Below are 20,682 nucleotides of genomic sequence, written 5' to 3' on the forward strand. Positions count from 1 at the left end.
ACACACACACACACACACACGCACAGGAAGAGCGCTTCTTATTGATACAGCTTTGTATTCAGAAAATTGATTTTTATGCTTCCCTCTAGCCACTTTGTGCTGTGGAGAAATATTTTTATTCGTGCGAAAGCTGAAATAAGTGCGTAATAAAACGATGATATATTAAATTCGTTTTCCTTGCTTTCAGGTTTTATTATGCGCCATTTTTCATTTTTATTGAATTGAGAGCGGAGAATCTTCCACTGTAGCTTCAGGCAGAAAAAGGTTAAATTATTTGCGCCAATCACAGCGGCTTCTGCATCACTAAAGGCAACCGATGCTTCTCTGGCTCCAGCCTTTATTTTACGCACCCAAAGGCTACAGTGCACTTCAATGAAATTCACTTTCATTTGATTAAGCAAACGCATTGCCATGTGTAGCTGCATGTTTCTGTAGCCTTGACAAAAGCCGAAGAGCTCTTTTCACAATTGAACTAAACATTTTGGCCTTTATTGGATGGCATAATTAACAGAATCGACCCGCAACCCGTTTTTTTTATTTTTATTTTTTATTTTTTTATCTTTCACAACATTAAAAATGAAGTCTGCTTTTATCACTGTTATTATTCTAATATAGCCCAACCATGTCAGAATTTTCCTGGAAAATTGTCAAAGAGTCGATGGCAAACGAGAAAAAAACATACACTCTAAAAAATGCTGGGTTGTTTCAACCCAAATTTGGGCCAAATAAGGACAAACCCAAATGTTGGATTAAAATTAACCAAACTTCAACTTTCACTTTCAACTATATTTTTTTGTATTAAAATTTTACCCAACATTTGGGTTTGTCCATATTTGACCCAAATTTGGGTTGAAACAACCCAGCATTTTTTAGTGTGTAGTTTAAACCACAAGTTGTAATGTCTAGGCCTATTTATATTGTACAAATGTTGATATAATGACAAATGATCTAAAAGTAATCATCCAGTAGCTTACACTGTAAAAAAATATTGTTGGTTTAACTTAAAAAAAAAAAAAAAAGAAGTAACCTGGTTGCCTTAAAATTTTAAGTTAATTGAAAATGAAAAATTAAGTTAATACAATGACGGAGATTGATTTAATCATCAGAAACTCAAAATATTATGTTATCAACCACATACATTATTTAAGTTGATTTGACAAAAGAAAAAAATGTTGTGATTGCAAATCATGAAAATATTTTTTTTACAGTGAACGTGTAAGGATAAATGAAGACAGCATAAACTGCACCTTTAAAAATAATAAATAAAAAAATTAAAACAAATATAATGATTATCAATATTTACGGTTACTCGAATTGAATTCGCGTTTTCATAAATAAAGGTCAAAATATGATATTGTTGAAAAATGACTTTGGTGGCCCACAGTCATTATAGGGTCTAGAGTTATGTTAGGCTAAATGTTTTTCTTGTCACATGACAACAAAATGGCTACCTGCAAGTTGGTTACAGCACACTGGCTTTAATTTGGCAGATCAAATATTGATAATATCTAAAAACAAAATCACTTCACTGCTTAATTTTGTGAAAGAAACAATCAAGATTAGGCCAAACTACTTACGTCAACGCTTTTTAATAATTCGGCTACGCTGCTCTATTTTATAGAAACGTCAAACATTTTATTTTTTAAACGCGAGCTTTAAAAGAACAGCCACGGTTAAGGAAAAAAAAAATAGAAGCGGGTTCTTTAAGAGAGGGGTGCGGGCGCGAGGCATTGTCTCTTTATAGAAGTGCGCGAGAGCCAATGGAGACGCGCGTGACAGAGTTTGGGCAGAAGGGGTTTGTCTCACCTGCTCGGAATCACTTCAAGAGGAGCGTGAACAGGACATTTTCAGCTCACGACAATTAATACGCACGTATCGGACAGTTAACACTTCACTTTAGATAACAGTGATGAGCTGAAGTCTGGGCCGCGCGCCTTTCTGAGGTACAGCACCACTCCAGAAACGCGTCGTGTCTGCTATACAACTTGGCAACTCGTCACTCCGGGATTTAACAGTGAGCGCGCGGAGCCTTTTCTACTGGCGAGTTGCTGTTTTAGGCATCATCATGGAACTGATAAAAAGCCAAACGCAATGCAAGAAAGTTTTGGATAACGTTGATTTAATCGCGAAGGAGTCAAAGTGATTTCTGATCGTCACAGTTTTTTTGTGTGTGCATCAAATGGCAGCGATATAAATTGCACGAGCTCTGAGCACTTCAAGGAAGAATATTTGTTTTTTGTTGTTGTTGTTTTTTTTTCAAAACAAAAAAATAAAATAAAATAAAATCATATAGGCTACGTCTGGTCTGGGAATTAACCGTATATTGCGTTGAAGTTTTAGGAATTAAACATCTCGACCCTCCAAGCTGTGAGTAAAAGACAGAACCACGACGATGGAGCACACGGGAATCGAAGAGGTGAACCAGACCCACCAGCAGCACGAACCCATCAGTTTTGGAATAGATCAGATTCTCAATGGTTCCGATCAGCCGAGTAGTTGCATGCTTCCGAGTCGGACCGGCGACTCGGACTATGCGCTCGCGCCGAACGTCTACGCCAACGGCTACAACAGCGTGTACAACCCGGCCTGTTCGATGGCGGCCGGACTGGCAGGTCACTACAATGTAAACATGAACATGAATGTGAGCATGAATATGAACGTAAACGTGAACTCAGGGAATGCAGGCGGTGTCATCCGCGTCCCGGCCCACAGACCCATGCCACCCGCACATCACCCGCCGACAACAGCCCATCCGCCGGGCATCGCGGCGGGGATGCCCACCATGCCCACAATACCCAACATGGGCAGTCCCGCCAGCTTCTCGTTCCCCTGGATGGAGAGCAGCAGAAGGTTTGCGAAAGATCGGCTAACCGGTAAGACTTGATTACATGATTTTGGAAGACATGATTTTTCAGCGCTGCTTATGTTAGAAAGCAAGCTAAAGACTAATTATGACCAACATCAGCGAAGACGGACAATTCATTTATTGCTGACTTTTAAGGTCGATCTTTTCTTCTACGAGACAAGCGTATGAATGGACGTCTTTTATATCAAGAGAGAAAAAATCTAGTCACCGATTAAACTTAAATTGCAGCATGCCGAATTTCCAATGAGTTACCATAAATTCGTATTAGCTAATAATAAAAATGTTGTTGTGAAAACAGCGGCATTTCAATTAATAGCAGAAAATATTTCATACGGAAATTCAAACACACATAGCCTACTTAATAAAACGGTGTTTTATTATTAAAAGTCCTTACATATGGCCTAGTGCTCCTTTTAAAAGAGAAGAGTAAATACTGTAAGAAATAAATTAAAAACATCACAGCAGAAATTCATTTTTTCAGGCCCACATGATATTTTCTTCGACTCTGCCGTTTGTTAAAGACATATTTCAATCCATTACGATCTTTAACCATTCAAATGTAATATTCACGCTTCAATACAATAACATATTTGCCTATAAAATAATTCTATGTGCAGAAATATATTTCAACCTAACATATAATTTTCAAGAGTATTTTTTTTCTGGAGCCAAATGAATTTCAATTTAAAATAAATGCATTCTAACTTAAGTCTAGAAGATTAATTCTGTTGACATTATTATTTATATAGGTTGATGATTGTTGTATAGTTTTACCCGTTTCTTTTTTCTCGCAAAGTGCCACATCTCTGCATCGCGCTTGAATTAATATGGGAAATGCTAAACCATTCACTATAGCTTTTTATATAGACGCATCTGAACACCGAGCAGTAACACTAGACAATCTTTTAAACCAGCACGCTCGCAATAATTCAGTTTTATTTGAGACAGCACATGCTGTTGCACCAGCATCACCTCGGCCTGTAGATATTATGTGTGTATTGCTCATAAAAACACAGTGGCTTTCAAAATCACAATTTCTTGTGGAATGGTTTTATGACACCGTCACGTCTATATTCTTGAGCTACTGTCTCTCTGGGCCATTAGGACAAATGAATGATGATCCTGTGGTTGCAGGGAGCTAAATGTTGCCAGTATGTCACAGCCAGTAGTAATGCGTAATGGCATGTTGACAAATCGTTTTAATCTACGCAAACATAATACCAATAGAGATCCAACAGAGGACGATTTTGGATAACATTTCCAAGTGGGACGGGAGAAAAAACAAGCATGCGTTTCGGAAGAATAGTCTAGCCTGTGTATGATTACAGAAAAGGAAACGATATTTTATTATTAGATTAATATTTGTGTGAGACTGAGATTTTTTAATCTATATATATAGCCTATATATATTTTAAATGTAGCTATATTTTGATAACGCAAATTCCAGATAATAAACAATAAGGAAATATAGGCCATGCATGACGTTGGTTGTCTCGTGTGTAGCCGTAACATCCTCCTTCGTTTTCCATTTGGTCAGTTCGAGTCTTCAAATGACGTCACTCACATCAGACGAAAAAGAAGAAGAATATGGATTTCTGCGCATTAAATATTCAGAATTCCGCTCTATTCTCATTAATTATTCAAATGAGAGAATGATATGTCAAGTGCAAATGCTCTTTTGTAAATATGCTTATCAATTTTACTCACAGTCACTTAGGGCCACTCGTTTATTATAATATCGTCCGTGCCTTTGAATTGCGCTGGATATAGAAGTAACGCTTTTTTTTTTTAAAGAAATTAAATGTACAGTAAATATAAGTATATAAACATAAGATGATGTGGGAAAAGACATTCATATCTATATACATATAAATACAAAATAATTTCTGTTTGCTGAAACCATTAAAAAATTGCGTCTAACACCTTAAATGCCGTCTTTTCATTTTCAAGATATTTAGACTAAATTATACCAACATTATAAGATAGTCTGCTATATTATATTAGTTTTACCATTGCAATTAATTCATCCAAACAAACCAGAGCCACTTCCGTCATTATGCGCATATAGGCCTTGTTGTAAAGTCACGACGGTTGTCTGGGATAGGTTTCTCTTTTTCCAGTTATTTTCACCGTCAGCTTGAATTGCATGTCTGCATTTCACCACAAGTGTCACGGCACGTATAGGTGCACGGACAGGCCTGAGACTCGATATGCGCTGCAGGCCGGACATATCATCCCGAATTGGGAGCTGGCGATGAAAGGCTATACCACATGTTCTTTTGTTAATTGACTACTTGGCAGTTTGCAAGTTTATAAAAATCCAGAAATGCATAAACAGATCAGTCGCTCTCTTGTCAATAAACACAGGTGTTCTGGTGATGGTGACGGCGCGCGGCCTTTACGCACGGCGTTTCAGTTCCTGTTAACAGCACTGGTGACAACAACGGCGCGCGACGAGCTATATACAACTCTGTAAGCGAAATGACTGCTGTAATAGATCATTTTCAAATATACACAATGCCAGAATCTTTACTCACACTGACACAAACACACACACAAAACGAACGTATCATATAATTCAAACTTCTGTATTCGTTTCCGAAAAGGCACTGCAGCCACTTGCACTGATTCAGATAACAGTATATTCATCAGTAGGTAAATGTATTTGCGTTACCGCTGGTGGGGGCTGTTGGGTCCAGCTGCATCACAACATGGGGCAGGTGATGGTCGTAATCTGATATCACTGGCCTTGGAGAAATTGCTAAATGAAATTGCATGTGGATGCCCCTCAATCTGAAATGACAATAATGATCTTTCCCACCCATAAATACAAATGATTATGAAACTGAGACGAGGCCGTGTAGCCATGGTGATAGTGTCTGAAGGGACGACGAGGCTCTCGAGCGGACGGTTTATGGCTTTTCCTGACAATTATTCTATTTTATTCGATATTTCAATTCCCAGCATGAGGGGAAATTTAAAGGCACATTCTGTTTTGCCTCACCGCGCGTAAATAGCGACAAATGCCCATGTTATATTTCAATATCGCGCTTTGAATCCATTACATGTATATTTATTAGATTTCTACAAAGGTAATATTCGCAATGGGAAAGGCAGGCGCTGTCGCATGAAGGTGATATCACGTATAACTGATTTTATTACTGGCCGCATATTCTCTAAGGCAAGCTTTGATTTTTTGATGCGCTCACCATAAATTTTATTACACAGACTTATCATTTAGAATTCCCTCTGCTGTCGAGAGTGAATACGGGGATTGTTTTTGTTTCCATTTGACCCACATATGTATTTGCGGAGGAGTGTTTCTGGAAAATGTATTATTAGTTTTGTTCTGCAATCTGCACACCTGACATAGTCGAAAAGAAAAAATAACACCGATCAAGTAAAAGCTGTGCCATCGACAGAAAACGAAACAAAACGCATAGCCACGCACGGAGAATAAAAATAGAAAAATAAAATCAAATAATCTTATTAATTTATCCTCATAATTTTGATGTCACACGCTCTAGGATCAAACTGAATGTTATCCGTGTGCGTAATTGATGATGACGCGTGCCGCCTGTCACTCAAGATCACCGCTTTAATTAAAAGCAATCAAATCCAATTACGCACAGGAATGAAGAGTCTATGCGCTTAATCCAATCAGAAGTCTTTTTACTAGCTTGTCTAATAAAATATGACAAATAAACTAATGATCGGGGTATATGGAAGGTTCAGATCAAAATAAAATATCGAAATAAATAAAATGACGACTCCTTTTTTATCAGTTATACTCTAATAAAATGAAGCTGGACCAAAACAGCTTCAATGTCAGCCTGACCTCGTGTCAGGAATCCCAGCGTGACTAGTGTGTGAACTGTTGAGAAGTTCTTCTGAGAGCAGCAGTGAATCTTCAATTACACAAGAACGTGAATCAATGTGGTTGAGGAGTTGACATTTACAGATCTCGAACATGGTATTATCTGAACTCCAACCTGCCCAACAGAAACACTCTCTCTGTGTTGTTCACACATGGCCAGCCAACCATTGCAAGACCCAGGTTCAGCCACAAGGATCACAGAACACCTTGGTTAAAGGTCACTCACAAACAGGGGTTTACACTCCCAATTCCTTCATTTCATTTTCCCCTTTTATTTTAGGATAGTCATACTATTTAAGTTATTCTGTCTAAAACGAACAATTCTAATTTAAAATAATTATCTAATGAAGAGTTTAATCTCTCCCTTTTAGTTTTTCTTTTCACGGAATTAGAATTCACACACACTCTCTGTCCATGTAAACATCTTAGATGTTCCATATTTCTTCATATTTCTATATTTCTTAGATGTTCTATATTTATATTCCATTGCAACACAGAATCAAACATACTGTATGTGTGTGTGTGTGTGTGTAAATATATATATATATTTCAATATTTTATAAATATAAATAAATAAATATATATATATATATATATATATATATACACACACACACACACACACACACACACACACACAAACATGCACCCACACTATGTTGATTTAATAATACTACATTAATTACATGAACTAATATTATATTGACAATGATATATGAGCATATAAATGTATATACATTTAAATTCAGCGGTGTAAACTCCATATACAGACACGTGAAGGACAAAATTCATATTAGTGCTTGATAATATGGTATTTTCCATGGTTGATTCTTATATGATATTTGGTCTATATTATTCCTAAATATGTGGTTTCATCCTTGTTTGTATTTATCAAATGGCGATGACCGTTTTCCACGCACACTGCTTGTGTAGCATAAGAGAGGGAGTGTCATCATCCATTTGCTGTTTGAAATGAGCAAATTAATGTCATTGTGCAGAATGTGCACACTGCATGACCTGTGATTTATTTATGCAGTTGCCTTGTTTGTTTAATTCAGGTACACATACACTATCCAGCGAACACTGTTCTGAATAAGCAAAACATTAAAGGTTTGACTCAATGACTGGAAAGGTCTCACCATGTCTGGGAATCATTTTACGGTCCAAATAAGGACCCAAAACACTGTTATCCTCATACTTGTATAAAAGGTAACAGAGGTCAAGGTGGGCTCGCATTTAGAAAACATGTTTCTTTCAAGGTGTTTATCACTTATTCACAGCCAATTCCACAACTAACATTAGTAGCAAAAAATAAAAGCATGGAGGGGAGAGGTGAAAAACAATTCTGCATACAAAAATCAAGACCTTTGTTGTAAAAACATGAATAATGCATAATAGAGAAGGAGTGAATGAGAAATGAAACTGAGTTCACTGCTTCGAGCACTTTGTCATATAAACCTGAACTATAATGTGTCCATGAGCTGAAGTTTAAAAACAGCCGCGTTCAGAGGTAACCATAGCAACGGGACGCCGATCGAACGCTCAGATCAGTAAAACGCGTCATAATAGAAATTAGAACGTCGTTACGAATGTTGAATGTCTCATTTTGACGTTCATTTATATCTTCATCTTTCAACCAAATTAGATCGACATAGGCCATATCATATAGCCTACAAATATAATCTGCCCTACTGACCATGGATTTACATTTAGAATTAAAACTTTGAAAATTTGCTTTTACAAAACAAGGGAACACTTTACAGACTACCTAATCATTTTCAAGTTATCAAACACGTAATTTTCAGAAATTAAAATATTAGTAAACATTAGGATAGGCCTACAATAATTTTCATGACATTAGCCTACAATTAGCTCTCAGGCTGTAATTCTACATTAAGCATTTAATGGTTCTGCGTGAATAATATTTGGCTTAGCCTACTGAAAGTGTTAACGAATGCAAATATTTTTCACCTTTAGCATACTCACGGCCAATTCCTGTTTTTTTTTTCTTCAGCAGCTCTTTCACCGTTCTCCGTGACACGACGGATCGGTCACCCGTACCAGAACCGAACTCCGCCAAAGAGGAAAAAGCCGCGCACGTCGTTCAGCCGCGTGCAGATCTGCGAGCTGGAGAAGCGCTTCCACCGGCAGAAGTATCTCGCGTCCGCGGAGCGCGCCACGCTCGCCAAGGCCTTGAAGATGACAGACGCTCAGGTCAAAACCTGGTTCCAGAACAGAAGAACAAAATGGAGGTGAGGGAAAATATACGGTTCTAAATGCCTTGTTTTGTCCAATCCCACACAAGTCAACATGTTGTTTTGATAAAAGAAAAAAGAAAAAAAAGCTATCAAACGATTAATCGCATCAAAAATAAAAGTTTGTTTACATAATATATGTGGGTGTACTGTGTATAATTATTTTATATATGTAGGCCTATAAATACATACACATGCTTGTATATATTTAAGAAATGTTTCCATGTATATACTGTATATAGATTTATTTATAATTTATATTATATATAAATATAAATATTTTATATATAAATACTATTTTTTTCTTAAATATACATGGATGTGTGTATTTATATATAATTATTTTGTATATATATATATATATATATATACACATATACACACATATATACACACACACGCACACAAAATAATTATACACAGTACACCCACAAATATTTTGTAAACACAAACTTTTATTTTGGATGCGATTAATCGTTTGACTGCCCTGATTAATCGCGATTAATCACACACACACACACACACACACACACACACACACACACACACACACACACACACACACACACACACACACACACACACACACACACACACACACACACACACACACACACACACACACACACACACACACACACACACACACACACACATTTGGCAAATATGATTAGATATATTTCCCAATAACAGCTATAGTCAGAAATGAGCTTAAGTGAAGGGGGCATTTGGAAAATACTTTGAATCTGCAGAGGTTTGCATTTTATTTGTTTATTTATTTTCCATTGGACACCAATTGCCTTGACCAAGCAGAAACGTTGAAGCTCTTAAGGCTCTGTGGAAACTTGCTGTCCATGCAGTACAGAACCTACTTCTGAATAATTGAGAGCATGTCCATCCTTTCCCCATAATCTACTCAAGCTTTTGCTGTTGGCTCTTTTGGAGCAAATAAGTGCCCAATCTAATTAAGAGCAGGCTTACTTACCTTTGGTTTTACCAACAGGCAATAGGCAGACAAGAGCTGGCTGAACGTGATTTATTTATAATGAAGCTGAGTCATGGCCTTTCACAAATAAAAATGTATTATGGTTGTTTCAGCCTACTCATCAATATTTACGGAGCTCAACTTAATTCATCAATTATGTGTATCTGATGAAAGCTGCTGGGAAACATTCATTAGCCTGGTCCCTTCTCTGCACTGTTGAATCTGCAGGGCCTCTTAGGAATGAAATTCTGGGAAATCTTATGGATCACCAAAACCCGAATATCAATTGAATTTAGCAACACTGCAAACATTTGATCTCAAAGTGAATTCAGATTTCAGAAAGGCCTCTATGAAAATCATACGGTCTAAATACCTCATCTTCCATGACCAAATCTGTCCACCACGAGGGTCTAAATCGTTGCTACCCGTCCATTAGCCACACGTCACATGCAGCTAAATGCATCACTGTAATGAGATTGCACTTGGCTCATTTGATCACAGGCTTGTTACGCGTACAATCGACACACAAATACATCCTTCATCCTCAAAGTGTCTATTATGCATCACGACAAAACTGGAAAACCTGAAGGGAAATGCAGCACTCGTTTGTTTTTAGCGGTTTTTCTTTCCATTTTCCATGCTGTACGTGATCACACTTGAACCATTTATCGTCTTAAACGTGATAACACATTACAATATGGCATTATACATAAATGGTACTCGTATAACTTATAAAGACATATTTAAATATATATGCAAATTACCCTAATAAGTGTCTAAAGAGATATGTTGGACAATGTGTAGTTTTGTTAAGGAGCTATTTATATCCTTAAACTAGAGCTGTCAAACGATTAATCGCATCCAAAATAAAAGTTTGTGTTTATATAATATATGTGGGTGCACTGTGTATAATTATTTTGTATATATATATATATATATATATAAATAAATACACACACATTCTTGTTTATATTTAAGGAATATTTTCATGTATATACTGTATATAGATTTATATATAATTTATATTATATTATATAAAAATATAAATATTTTATATATAAATAATATATTTTTCTTAAATATACATGCATGTGTGTGTATTTATATGTATATATATATATATATATATATATATATATATATATATATATATATACACATATACATACAAAATAATTATACACAGTGCACCCACATATATTATGTAAACACAAACTTTTAATTTGGGATGTGATTAATCGGGATTAATCGCGATTGTTGGTGTAACCTGTAGTTACACTGATATTTTATTTAAATTTAATGGATTTAGTTTTAATTAATTATTAATTGTATTACATTTTATGAATTAAGAAGTGTGTAAACACATTTATCAGTAGAAAAAAAAATGGGTCAAATATGGACAAACTCAAACAAAATGTAACCCAATGGCTGGGTTTGTTCATATTTGACCCAAAATTGGGTTAAAACAACCCAGTATTTTTTAGAGTGTATTATGAAATAATTGAAGACATTTCTCCCTATATAGAACATTTTCGTTATAAAGTGTTCTTTAAATTCGAAGAGTTTTTAGGGGGTAAAACAAATCTCATTTTATATATATTTTTATGTTAAATGGATGGTTCACCCAAAAATGTAAATTCTTTGTATTTATTTACCCTCATGTTGTTCCAAACCTGTATGACTTTTTTTCTATATAGTTTTTTTTGTCCATACAATAAAAATCACAATTATAGAAGCAGTGTGAAACGACATGAGGGCGATTAAACAAATGAACTATCCCTTTAAATGAATGCAGCTGGTAAAAAAAAGATGAATGATGTTCAAAGTACATCAGGTCCCCGGACCAATAAAATAGGATTTATTCATTGTTCTGACACATACTGTTATATAATAATATTCACATCTGTTATGCCGACAGCTCCAATAGGCTCCTCGTGTGTACGTTCAAGGCATTATTAAATGTACGGCGCCATTAACATTCACACGTTTCATTCAAACCGACTTTAGTCATAACGCACATATTGTTATTTTTCACAAAGGCATGACATCTCTCGTGTATGCGGAGATCTCAGATCTCTCAAGGTAATTAAAACCAGCCTAGGACCTGCACTAGATAAACATGTTAGTTGACATAATCCACTTTTGTATTTGAAAAGGGGCTCTGTCACTGCACATCATGTTGACTTCAATCATGCGTCTCTGATGACAGGAGGCAGACCGCTGAGGAGAGAGAGGCCGAGCGACAGCAAGCCAACCGTCTGATGCTACAGCTCCAACAGGAGGCCTTTCAGAAGACCCTGAGTCAACCGCTCCAACAAGACCCTCTCTGCCTACACAACTCCTCGCTTTACGCCCTGCAGAACTTACAGCCGTGGGCCGATGACAACAAGGTGACGTCCGTCACCTCAGTCGCATCTGTGGTCTGACCCACAACTCTCATGTGTGCTAGTTAATTGAGAAAGGATTTTATAGTACATTGTAGGACACCGATTAGCCGTTAATTTGGGTGGATCTCTCACTTGGACTCACGAGAATCTGTACGACGCCATTTTTTTTTGTGTGAGATCTTGCTCTGTAAAAACGTATTTTCCAATCACCCATGGAAATAATTGATTCGATTTCAATGAGTTTTGACAGGATCAGCTTTGAGCCTGAGATAAAATCGCTAGAGCAATTTCAGTGTGTATTTGTTTGTTTATCACTCAGAAATGTGTATATTTAAGTCTTGGCGTGGAGCAAAATCCCTAATGTATTCCCAGTTAAAGTGGAAACCAGGCAAACACAAGCACACCCAGTTTACATTTGACTGGTCATTTGCTCGACCCTTACGCTACATTCTCGTTCCTCTTTCTTCAGCTACCCATCTAAGAGAGGGACGGGCTATGTCCTTTCCAACCCAAAACCGCAAAGCTGTCTGATGAATTTCACCCATCAAGACGGCTGTCTACGTGCCGTTTGGCATCAAGGAGACTGACTCAACCCCAGACTCGTTCATTCTTGTTCTTTTTATTTGTGTTTTTTTTCCCCCTTTGGACTTTGTAAGATGTGTTTGTGATGCATGTTCTCTACATTTCTTGTATGAAGAGATGGACTAAAAACTGTTAGTTCTTTCAAGCTGGAGTCCTTCCTAAAACGCACTTTGGAAGCAATTATGGAGGCGCTCTCTCTGGATTCTTCATGAAGTGACGTTTAAAGGTGTTTTATATTAAAAAGAATCGTGACTTCTAAGACTATTCTTTTTCCTCCTCTGTGAAATTATTTTAGAATAATCATTTTTGTCATTAAGTTCTGTCATTAATTACTCAACTTCATGGCGTTTCATCTTCAAAACACGATATTTTTAATGAAATCTGAGAGCTTTCTGTCCCTCCATTGACAGCTACACAACTACCACTTTGACGCTTCAAAAAGTTCATAAAGAGATCGTAAAACTAATCTACATTGAGCAGTTTAGTCCAAATTTTCTGAAAAGACACGATCGCTGAAGAACAGATTTAATTTAGGCTTTTATTTACATTTAAACATTGATCAGCAAACATAAACAAAGCTCAGCTGAACCTGTTTGACGACTGAGAATAAACCTCATTGGTTCTTGTTGTGGAAGCTAGTGGTCGGATCACAAAATTCACGGTTCGTTTCATTTACGGTTTTTGAGCTACGGATCGGATCATTTTTCGAATCAGGAAAATAAATAAATAATATATATATATATATACAACTTTGGTTTTCGCGTATTACTTAAAGCTCACTTGAAGTTCTTTGATAGCTACTACATCAAAAACTATAGCCTAACTGATAGAATATACACATTATTTAAAACAATGAACAGTCAGTAATAAAATAACAAATTACAAGCAGAGATGAATACTAAATAACAAAGTTACAAGGTCTAAAAGTAGTAGGCCTATTCAGGTACAGAAATCATTAATTAAGCCTCGAATGCACATTATTTGTCCACTGTTGAAATTAAATATAATTTCATATTTGTTAAAGCTATATTTTGTGGTTTTATTAGTCTAATATTAACGACGCAGACAACAGTTGGAATATTAGGTGTGTGTTGTCACTTTAAGACCGACTGCGCAGACCGAAAAAACAACCGGTATTTTCAACTCGATCTCACGGGAAATCGTACCAATTTTACGAGGTGGCTCATACGACTTCACTCGTACGAATTAGTACGTAATTCGTATAATCATTCGTACGAATTCGTATCAACGCATTCTCATCGCAGGGCCTCATACAAAACGCTTTTGCCAAAGCGTAGACATCAAACACACATGGCACCCTTTAGCATCAATATAACACGCACACAGTATGGGTAGGTTAGGTCTGGGGTAAGGTTAGGGTTAGACCACTAGGAGGCGCCTCCTGGCCCATATATATATATGTCTCATATTGATGCTAAAGGGTAGCATGTGCGTTGGATGTCTACGCTTTGACAAAGGGTCGTATAATATGACGCCTTGGGATGAGAACGTTTACCACAATTGATGTCTGAGTTGATCAATGTTTATTTGTAAATAGCCAATTCAATCGGTTTTTATCAGATATAGCGATTGAGTCTCTTTTTGAAGCGCAAATGTGGCAGTACCATAGCAGTCGACGGAAGAACAGAAATAGTTCAGATTAACGTTTGTGTTCTGAAGATGAACGAAAGACTTGAGGGTGAGTAAATATTGTCAAAATTTGCCTTTTTGGGTGAACCATCCCTTTAAAAATGATAAACAATTACACAGGTCACTTTTTATTTTACAACATATTTTTAGTCCAAATCCCTATCAACGATAATTGAGTGCAGTTTTATACAGAAAACAAGTTCTTGACACGTATTTTGAAAGCATTCATCACCCATGTCCACCCAGACACTGTAGGGGCGTAAACAACTGATACGATCTCCGAGAGCCGAAACAGCAGCCAAAACAGGCCATCGCATTGGTTACCACATGGGAGTGATGTACACGCAACACAGGGAGGGGGCGTGGAATCATAGCTGTTTTATTCACAGTAAATGAGCCTTTACATTCTGTTCTACACACGACTGCATCTCCCAGGAAATGCTAAAGCAGTAAACCGATTATGGCTCGACCACAGCAGAAAGAGAACACTGTGAGATTAGTCCATTTTAAAATTCATTACACATAATCATGATCCAATTTAATTCTAAGGCAGGTGAATTAAACATTAAAATTTTGGAAATTGTTTCTGAAATTATGGAAGACATTTAAATAACGTACACACACATTTTGTTTTCATGTTTGTGGGGACTTTCCATACACATAATGATTTTTATACTGTACAAAATGTATATTCTATCATCTTACATTAACACTACCCTAAACCACAAAAACAATTGTACATTTTCCAGAAGCATCACTATGATTTATCCACAAGGACAAGGATTTAGGATATTGCCATCTTTGAGGGGACATTTTGTCCAATAATCTAGGGTTTACCAGTCAACACACAAACACACACCTACTATATTTGTGGGAACTATCCATAGACGTAATGGTTTTTATACGGTAAAAAATGTATTCCCTTACACAAACTATACCCCTAAACCTACCTATCAGCGAAAACTTTCTGCATTTTTATATTTAAAAAAAAAAAGAACAAAAGAAAAAGACATAAGGTGTTTTCAATTTAGGTCCCCACTGACACGAGTCCCCATGAGTCTTTGTGCATTCGGGTTGTCCCCACCAAAAACATGTACATTTACAAATGTATCAGTTCTTTTTAAAAATATTAATATTTTTAGCATTGATAATAATCAGAAATGTTTCTTGAGCAGCAACTCATCATATTAGAGTGATTTCTGAAGGATCATGAGACACTGAGGACTGGAGTAATGATGCTGAAAATTCAGCATTGATCACAGGAATCAATTTCAAAATAGTTATTTTAAATTCATACAATCACGAATCACCACAATATTACTGTTTTTAACAACCAAAGCAAGCAACCTTGGCGAGAAACATCTTTCAAAATCATAAAAAAAACAAACTTTTAATTGGCATATATACTTCAAGCTGGGCTGTCAAAGGATTAATCGCATCCAAAATAAGTTTGTGTTTGAGTTTGTGTTTACATAATATATGTGGGTGCACTGTGTATAATTATTTTGTATATAGTATATATGAAGAGTTCAGATGCAAAAGCCTCTAAGTGCCATTTGAAATTTTCTTCTAGAATGATCATTTTTATCAAGCTTGTATATTTAAGTTCATTGATTTCACTTAAATGGCAATGATGATTACCTATTAATTGTTATTTAAGTGAAATTACTGAACTTAAATATACAAGTTTGATAAAAATCATCATTCAAGAAGAAAATTTCAAATGGCATTTAGAGGCTTTTGCATCTGAACTCTTCATATATATATATATATATAAATAAATACACACACATGTTTGTATATATTTAAGAAATATTTTCATGTATATACTGTATAGATTTATATATAATTTATATTATATAAAAATATAAATATTTTATATATAAATAATATTTTTTTCTTAAATATACATGCATGTGAGTGTATTTATATATATATATATATATATATATATATATACACACAAAATAATTATACACAGTAGGGATGGGCAACGATTAATCGCATCCAAAATAAAAGTTTGTGTTTACATAATATATGTGAGTGCAGTATGTATAATTAATTTGTATATATAAATACCCACACATGTATGTGTATATTTAAGAAAAATGTGTTATTAATTCATCAAATATTTATATTTTTATATAATATTAATTATGTATAAATATATATAAAGTATATGCAAATATTTCTTAAATATATACATGCATGTGTGTGTATTTATATTTACAAATTAATTATACACACTACACACACGCATATTATGTAAACAAAAACTTTTATTTTGGATGCGAATAATCGCGGTTAATCGTTGCCCATCCCGAATACACAGTGCACCCATATATCATGTAAACACAAACTTTTATTTTGGATGTGATTAAATGTTTGACAGCCCTAATTTTAAGTAAAGTAGAATATATTAAGCAATCTATTGATCAAAACTTCCTTTGTTTTGTATTCGTTCTCTTCTATTATTAAGCGTTACATTTTTTCAGACTGTACCCTAAGCAAGGACAATGTCTGTTTTAGCCATCACACACACTCCTATTTTGTTTAGCTAAGTTTGATGGCATCTCGCCTGGTTAAGATCCTGTCAGTGTGAGTCGGTTGCCGCGGTAACGCCTCTTCTACCCTCATTTCCTCTGTCAGTCTTCCAGCCGCTTTCATCTTCCTGTCTATTCTGCTACTGCGACGTGACTTGGCTCATTTTGCTGAAATTCCTTTCGGTCTCTGTTTTCGAAAAATCTCTATTGTGTTTGGCCACCGGTGCTCTGAGCTTCTCTTTCTCCTCCTGATGTGCCATTATGTTTTTTTTGTGTGTGTTCTTGCCATTATCTACCTGAGGGCCCTCACCTCATCCAATAAAATGTTGCCACACAAGGTGAGTGAGAAGCGAGAGGTTAAGTATCACACTTCCTATCTCACTCAATGTTCCTAGACAGGCTCCGGTTTATCTCACAGACGCTACAAACCAATATGACCTATATGGCCTCCACTTCGTCATAAGAAGTCTGCATTTTCAGATTACATCAGATGTCCAACAGTTCAAAGATCCCAAACACAACCAGAAGAATAAACACAGTCCTTAAAGATATGACAAGACTAACAAAGGACCGAACATGCATCCATACATCTCATTTGGCAGCTAATGCAAGTAATAAAAAGCAGAAGACAAACATATCAGCCAGTATTTCGAAATTTTGAAACTGTTTCTTGGTGTGCTGAAAATAGACTGTATTGACGTTATTTTTTATCTTAGATGAAGTGATGTCTGTGTCGAGCCACTCAAATCTTCCGAAAGATTTCAATAAAAGCCAACATTTCTTTTTATCAGGCGAATGACATACTACGGGGGACAATTGCTATAGAATTTAATGTAGCATAAAAAGGCTTTTTCACACAACGTCGGGACTCGGGTTGTCAAAAGCATCACCATAGGAAAGCAACAAACAACTGATAAACCGGCAGTTACTGACACATCTAAATTTCCAATCTGCTCATCTGTGTTTGAGAAAATCCGATAGCTGGTTCTCTTCCAGATACAGCGATACAGGTCTGCAAAAACATTCCCCTGACAGTGAGAAGTTGGGAAAATATCTAAGAACTGAAGTTCTCATTATTATAATAAAGTATGGAAAGAGGCCTATTAACCCTTTATATATGATATAGTGTGAATGGAGCTCAAAATCGAGAAGGTAAAACACCTCAATTTTATTCAGAGGCCCAAACTGGCAATAATAGTCCATTAGGTGCAGATATTGTCATGGGCAAAAATTTAAGATGGAATTCGAATAGCTTGTAAATTAATTTAACTCAATGAGATCTTTGCAACAGTATAGCAGACTTTCATAAAATGCATATTAATATCGGTAGTCTAGTCTCCCAATAATGTCTTAATACAATGATATGTAAAGGCTTAGTTATGATCAAAGACATGTAGCAAAATAAACACAATGCAATACAATGATGATTGAGAGCTGAGGTACACAAATCAATCAAAAATCCTGTTATGTATTATAGTAGATACATTTTAAAATTATTTTGTAAAATCAGTACAGACTTAACAGCAAAAAGACATGGACAAAGGATGCTTTTAGAATGAGCCTATACAAGGCTTGTTATTTTCTATAAAGTTATAAACTACCAATCAGACGACAGAAGGCATTTAGTCAGTTGTGTGCAAGTTTTTAAAATTTCAGCAAAGCTTTTACCATGTTGATCATTTAAAAGCCATAGAAACGAATGTATCAAAATGATACACTGGGTTAATGGGCCCATTTTTTTTTTTTTTTGCTAAATTTGAGATAAGCTGGCTAGTAGAGAAATGTATAAATAATAGTACTGTATGTTTCAGCAATTTCTACTGGTTTCAAAAGGTACCCGGAATTAAAAAGAAAATGTATGTTAATGAATAGCCCCTATAAATGTGAACTCTCTTTCTGATGGCTTGACTATGAGAAAGAATTAAACGTGTTGGCAGGACTCTGAGAGCTCTTATCCGACAGGCACATACATGTGTTTTGGGGTGTGTTGTCAGACCAGCATATCTGTGTGTGTACGGGTCACTCACGTTAAAGTGCTGCAGCATCTTTTGAACGGGTTTCTTTCAAGATGGCCTTTTCACCAAGCGCCTGCATGAAGAGTGGAACTGGAAGCGGTTATCTTCGTCCTTTTTTATGGCTGTCACCTCTAACAAAGCAAAACGCCTTTGTTCTTGTGAATAGGGAATCAAATAAGTCCTCTGAAGAGTTTAATAGATTGTCGAAAAGAGACATGGCCTAGCCCTAGAGAAACACGAGGCGTCGGTTGCCTCAGAGCTCATCATGGCGCGCTCAATCACGACACGTCATCAATCCGGAAGTCGGCCATGTTGGAGGCACAGAACATAAACAATGCCATTGTGAACTGAACGAACTCGCAAATTTGGCTGATTTTCTGCTGAAAAACGGTCGAGTTTTGGTCTGTAATAATTGGTCGCATCGGGAAAATACCTTTCGTGTTCTATAGACTGCCAAACGTTAAAGAGAAGTGTTAAAAAAACTGATGAAAGAAAGCGTTTGTGGTTGAGAGAAACACATCAGCTCATCTGATTCTGATCTAAATGTCCTGTTTATCGCAACTGTTCAGATCCGATTTGTGAGCCCATGCAGCTCTCGGGCAATACGGTACTGACATTGGCACTGATGAAGGGGTTTACATTTGCAATAGAGATGTTTTCTTATTTAATTTTTACAACATGGATATGTGTATAGCCACCGCCGAGGAGGCTGTAAACTTGTCACGTTAACTTACAACTTTTTTGCGCCGGTTTCAATATGTTTCAGAAATAATCATTTTCTGCTTTGTCCGGCACTTTGCTACAACACAACATTGTTTCGCATGCTGCGACTTGCAGCATGTCTCAACAACCACTGGAAAAAAAATGTGTAGAATTCCATGTTTACAAGTTTCTTGGTAAACTAAATGAATGCCACAGATGAATAAATTATACTATATATAATGTATCTTTATTGTAACCTTATTTAATAACTGATCTCTAATCGGTTTAATGATTTATGAATTTTATGTAAAATTAAAATTCCAATTGTGAAAGTGTTACATAATAAGTGCTTTAAATCAATGAATTACAACATAGCTACATAGCTGATGTGTGATAATATTGATTAAAATAGGCTATAGCCATTATTCACAGAACTTCACTGAACAAATGCTGCTTTCGTTGCAGTTTCGCTTTAACCAGCAGATGTCCTCAGTGTGGAGAGCATCAATTTGCTGTAATGCACATTGTTCAACTGTTGCTGTTTTGTTGGTGATAAAGCCTAAATAAACAAAACTTGAATTATTCAATTTTTCTCAAAATTACTAAATCTTTCACCAAAACATAAATAAATTTCAATTTATATTTCACCAAAACATAAATTTCAGCAATGTATTATGTTTTGTGAAAGATTGAGAAGACAGTAATTTTAACAACAACAAAAATACATAATAATAATAATAATAATACGTGTCATTATTTTAATTATTTGGGATGGATGTCAAACTGCATTAAATAATACATCTTATCATAAAAACTGGTA

General features: G+C 35.8%; 1 protein-coding gene and 1 long non-coding RNA gene across 5 annotated transcripts in view; one reads left to right on the plus strand and one right to left on the minus strand.

Annotated features, from left to right (window-relative positions):
* LOC148977592 (uncharacterized) overlaps nt 1–20,682 on the minus strand; it is a 163,511-nt gene that overhangs the window by 48,016 nt on the left and 94,813 nt on the right. Inside the window, exon 2 of one of the 2 annotated variants that reach the window (XR_016169744.1) lies at nt 8,730–8,965. This is a non-coding gene — a long non-coding RNA (uncharacterized LOC148977592). Of the gene's footprint in view, nt 1–8,714; nt 8,966–20,682 lie in introns of both variants that reach the window. The other variant, XR_016169743.1, reaches the window with a different exon arrangement.
* Nucleotides 1,415–13,205, plus strand: tlx2 (T cell leukemia homeobox 2). Of its 3 annotated transcripts, none has more exons than XM_089135057.1 (4): nt 1,416–2,873; nt 8,761–8,995; nt 12,193–12,373; nt 12,840–13,205. In XM_089135057.1, the coding sequence occupies exons 1-4, from the start codon at nt 2,393–2,395 to the stop codon at nt 12,849–12,851; spliced, it is 909 nt and encodes a 302-aa protein (XP_088991183.1). In that variant the 5' UTR covers nt 1,416–2,392; the 3' UTR covers nt 12,852–13,205. The 3 variants fall into 3 exon arrangements, with proteins under 3 accessions (XP_039504457.1, XP_088991183.1, XP_039504460.1); XM_039648526.2 differs by having other exon boundaries at nt 1,420–2,873; nt 8,758–8,995; XM_039648523.2 differs by lacking the exon at nt 12,840–13,205 and having other exon boundaries at nt 1,415–2,873; nt 8,758–8,995; nt 12,193–12,832.

Source organism: Pimephales promelas, chromosome 9 (genome assembly GCF_988280905.1).
Source record: "Pimephales promelas chromosome 9, fPimPro1.hap1.1, whole genome shotgun sequence".
Lineage (NCBI taxonomy): Eukaryota > Metazoa > Chordata > Actinopteri > Cypriniformes > Leuciscidae > Pimephales > Pimephales promelas.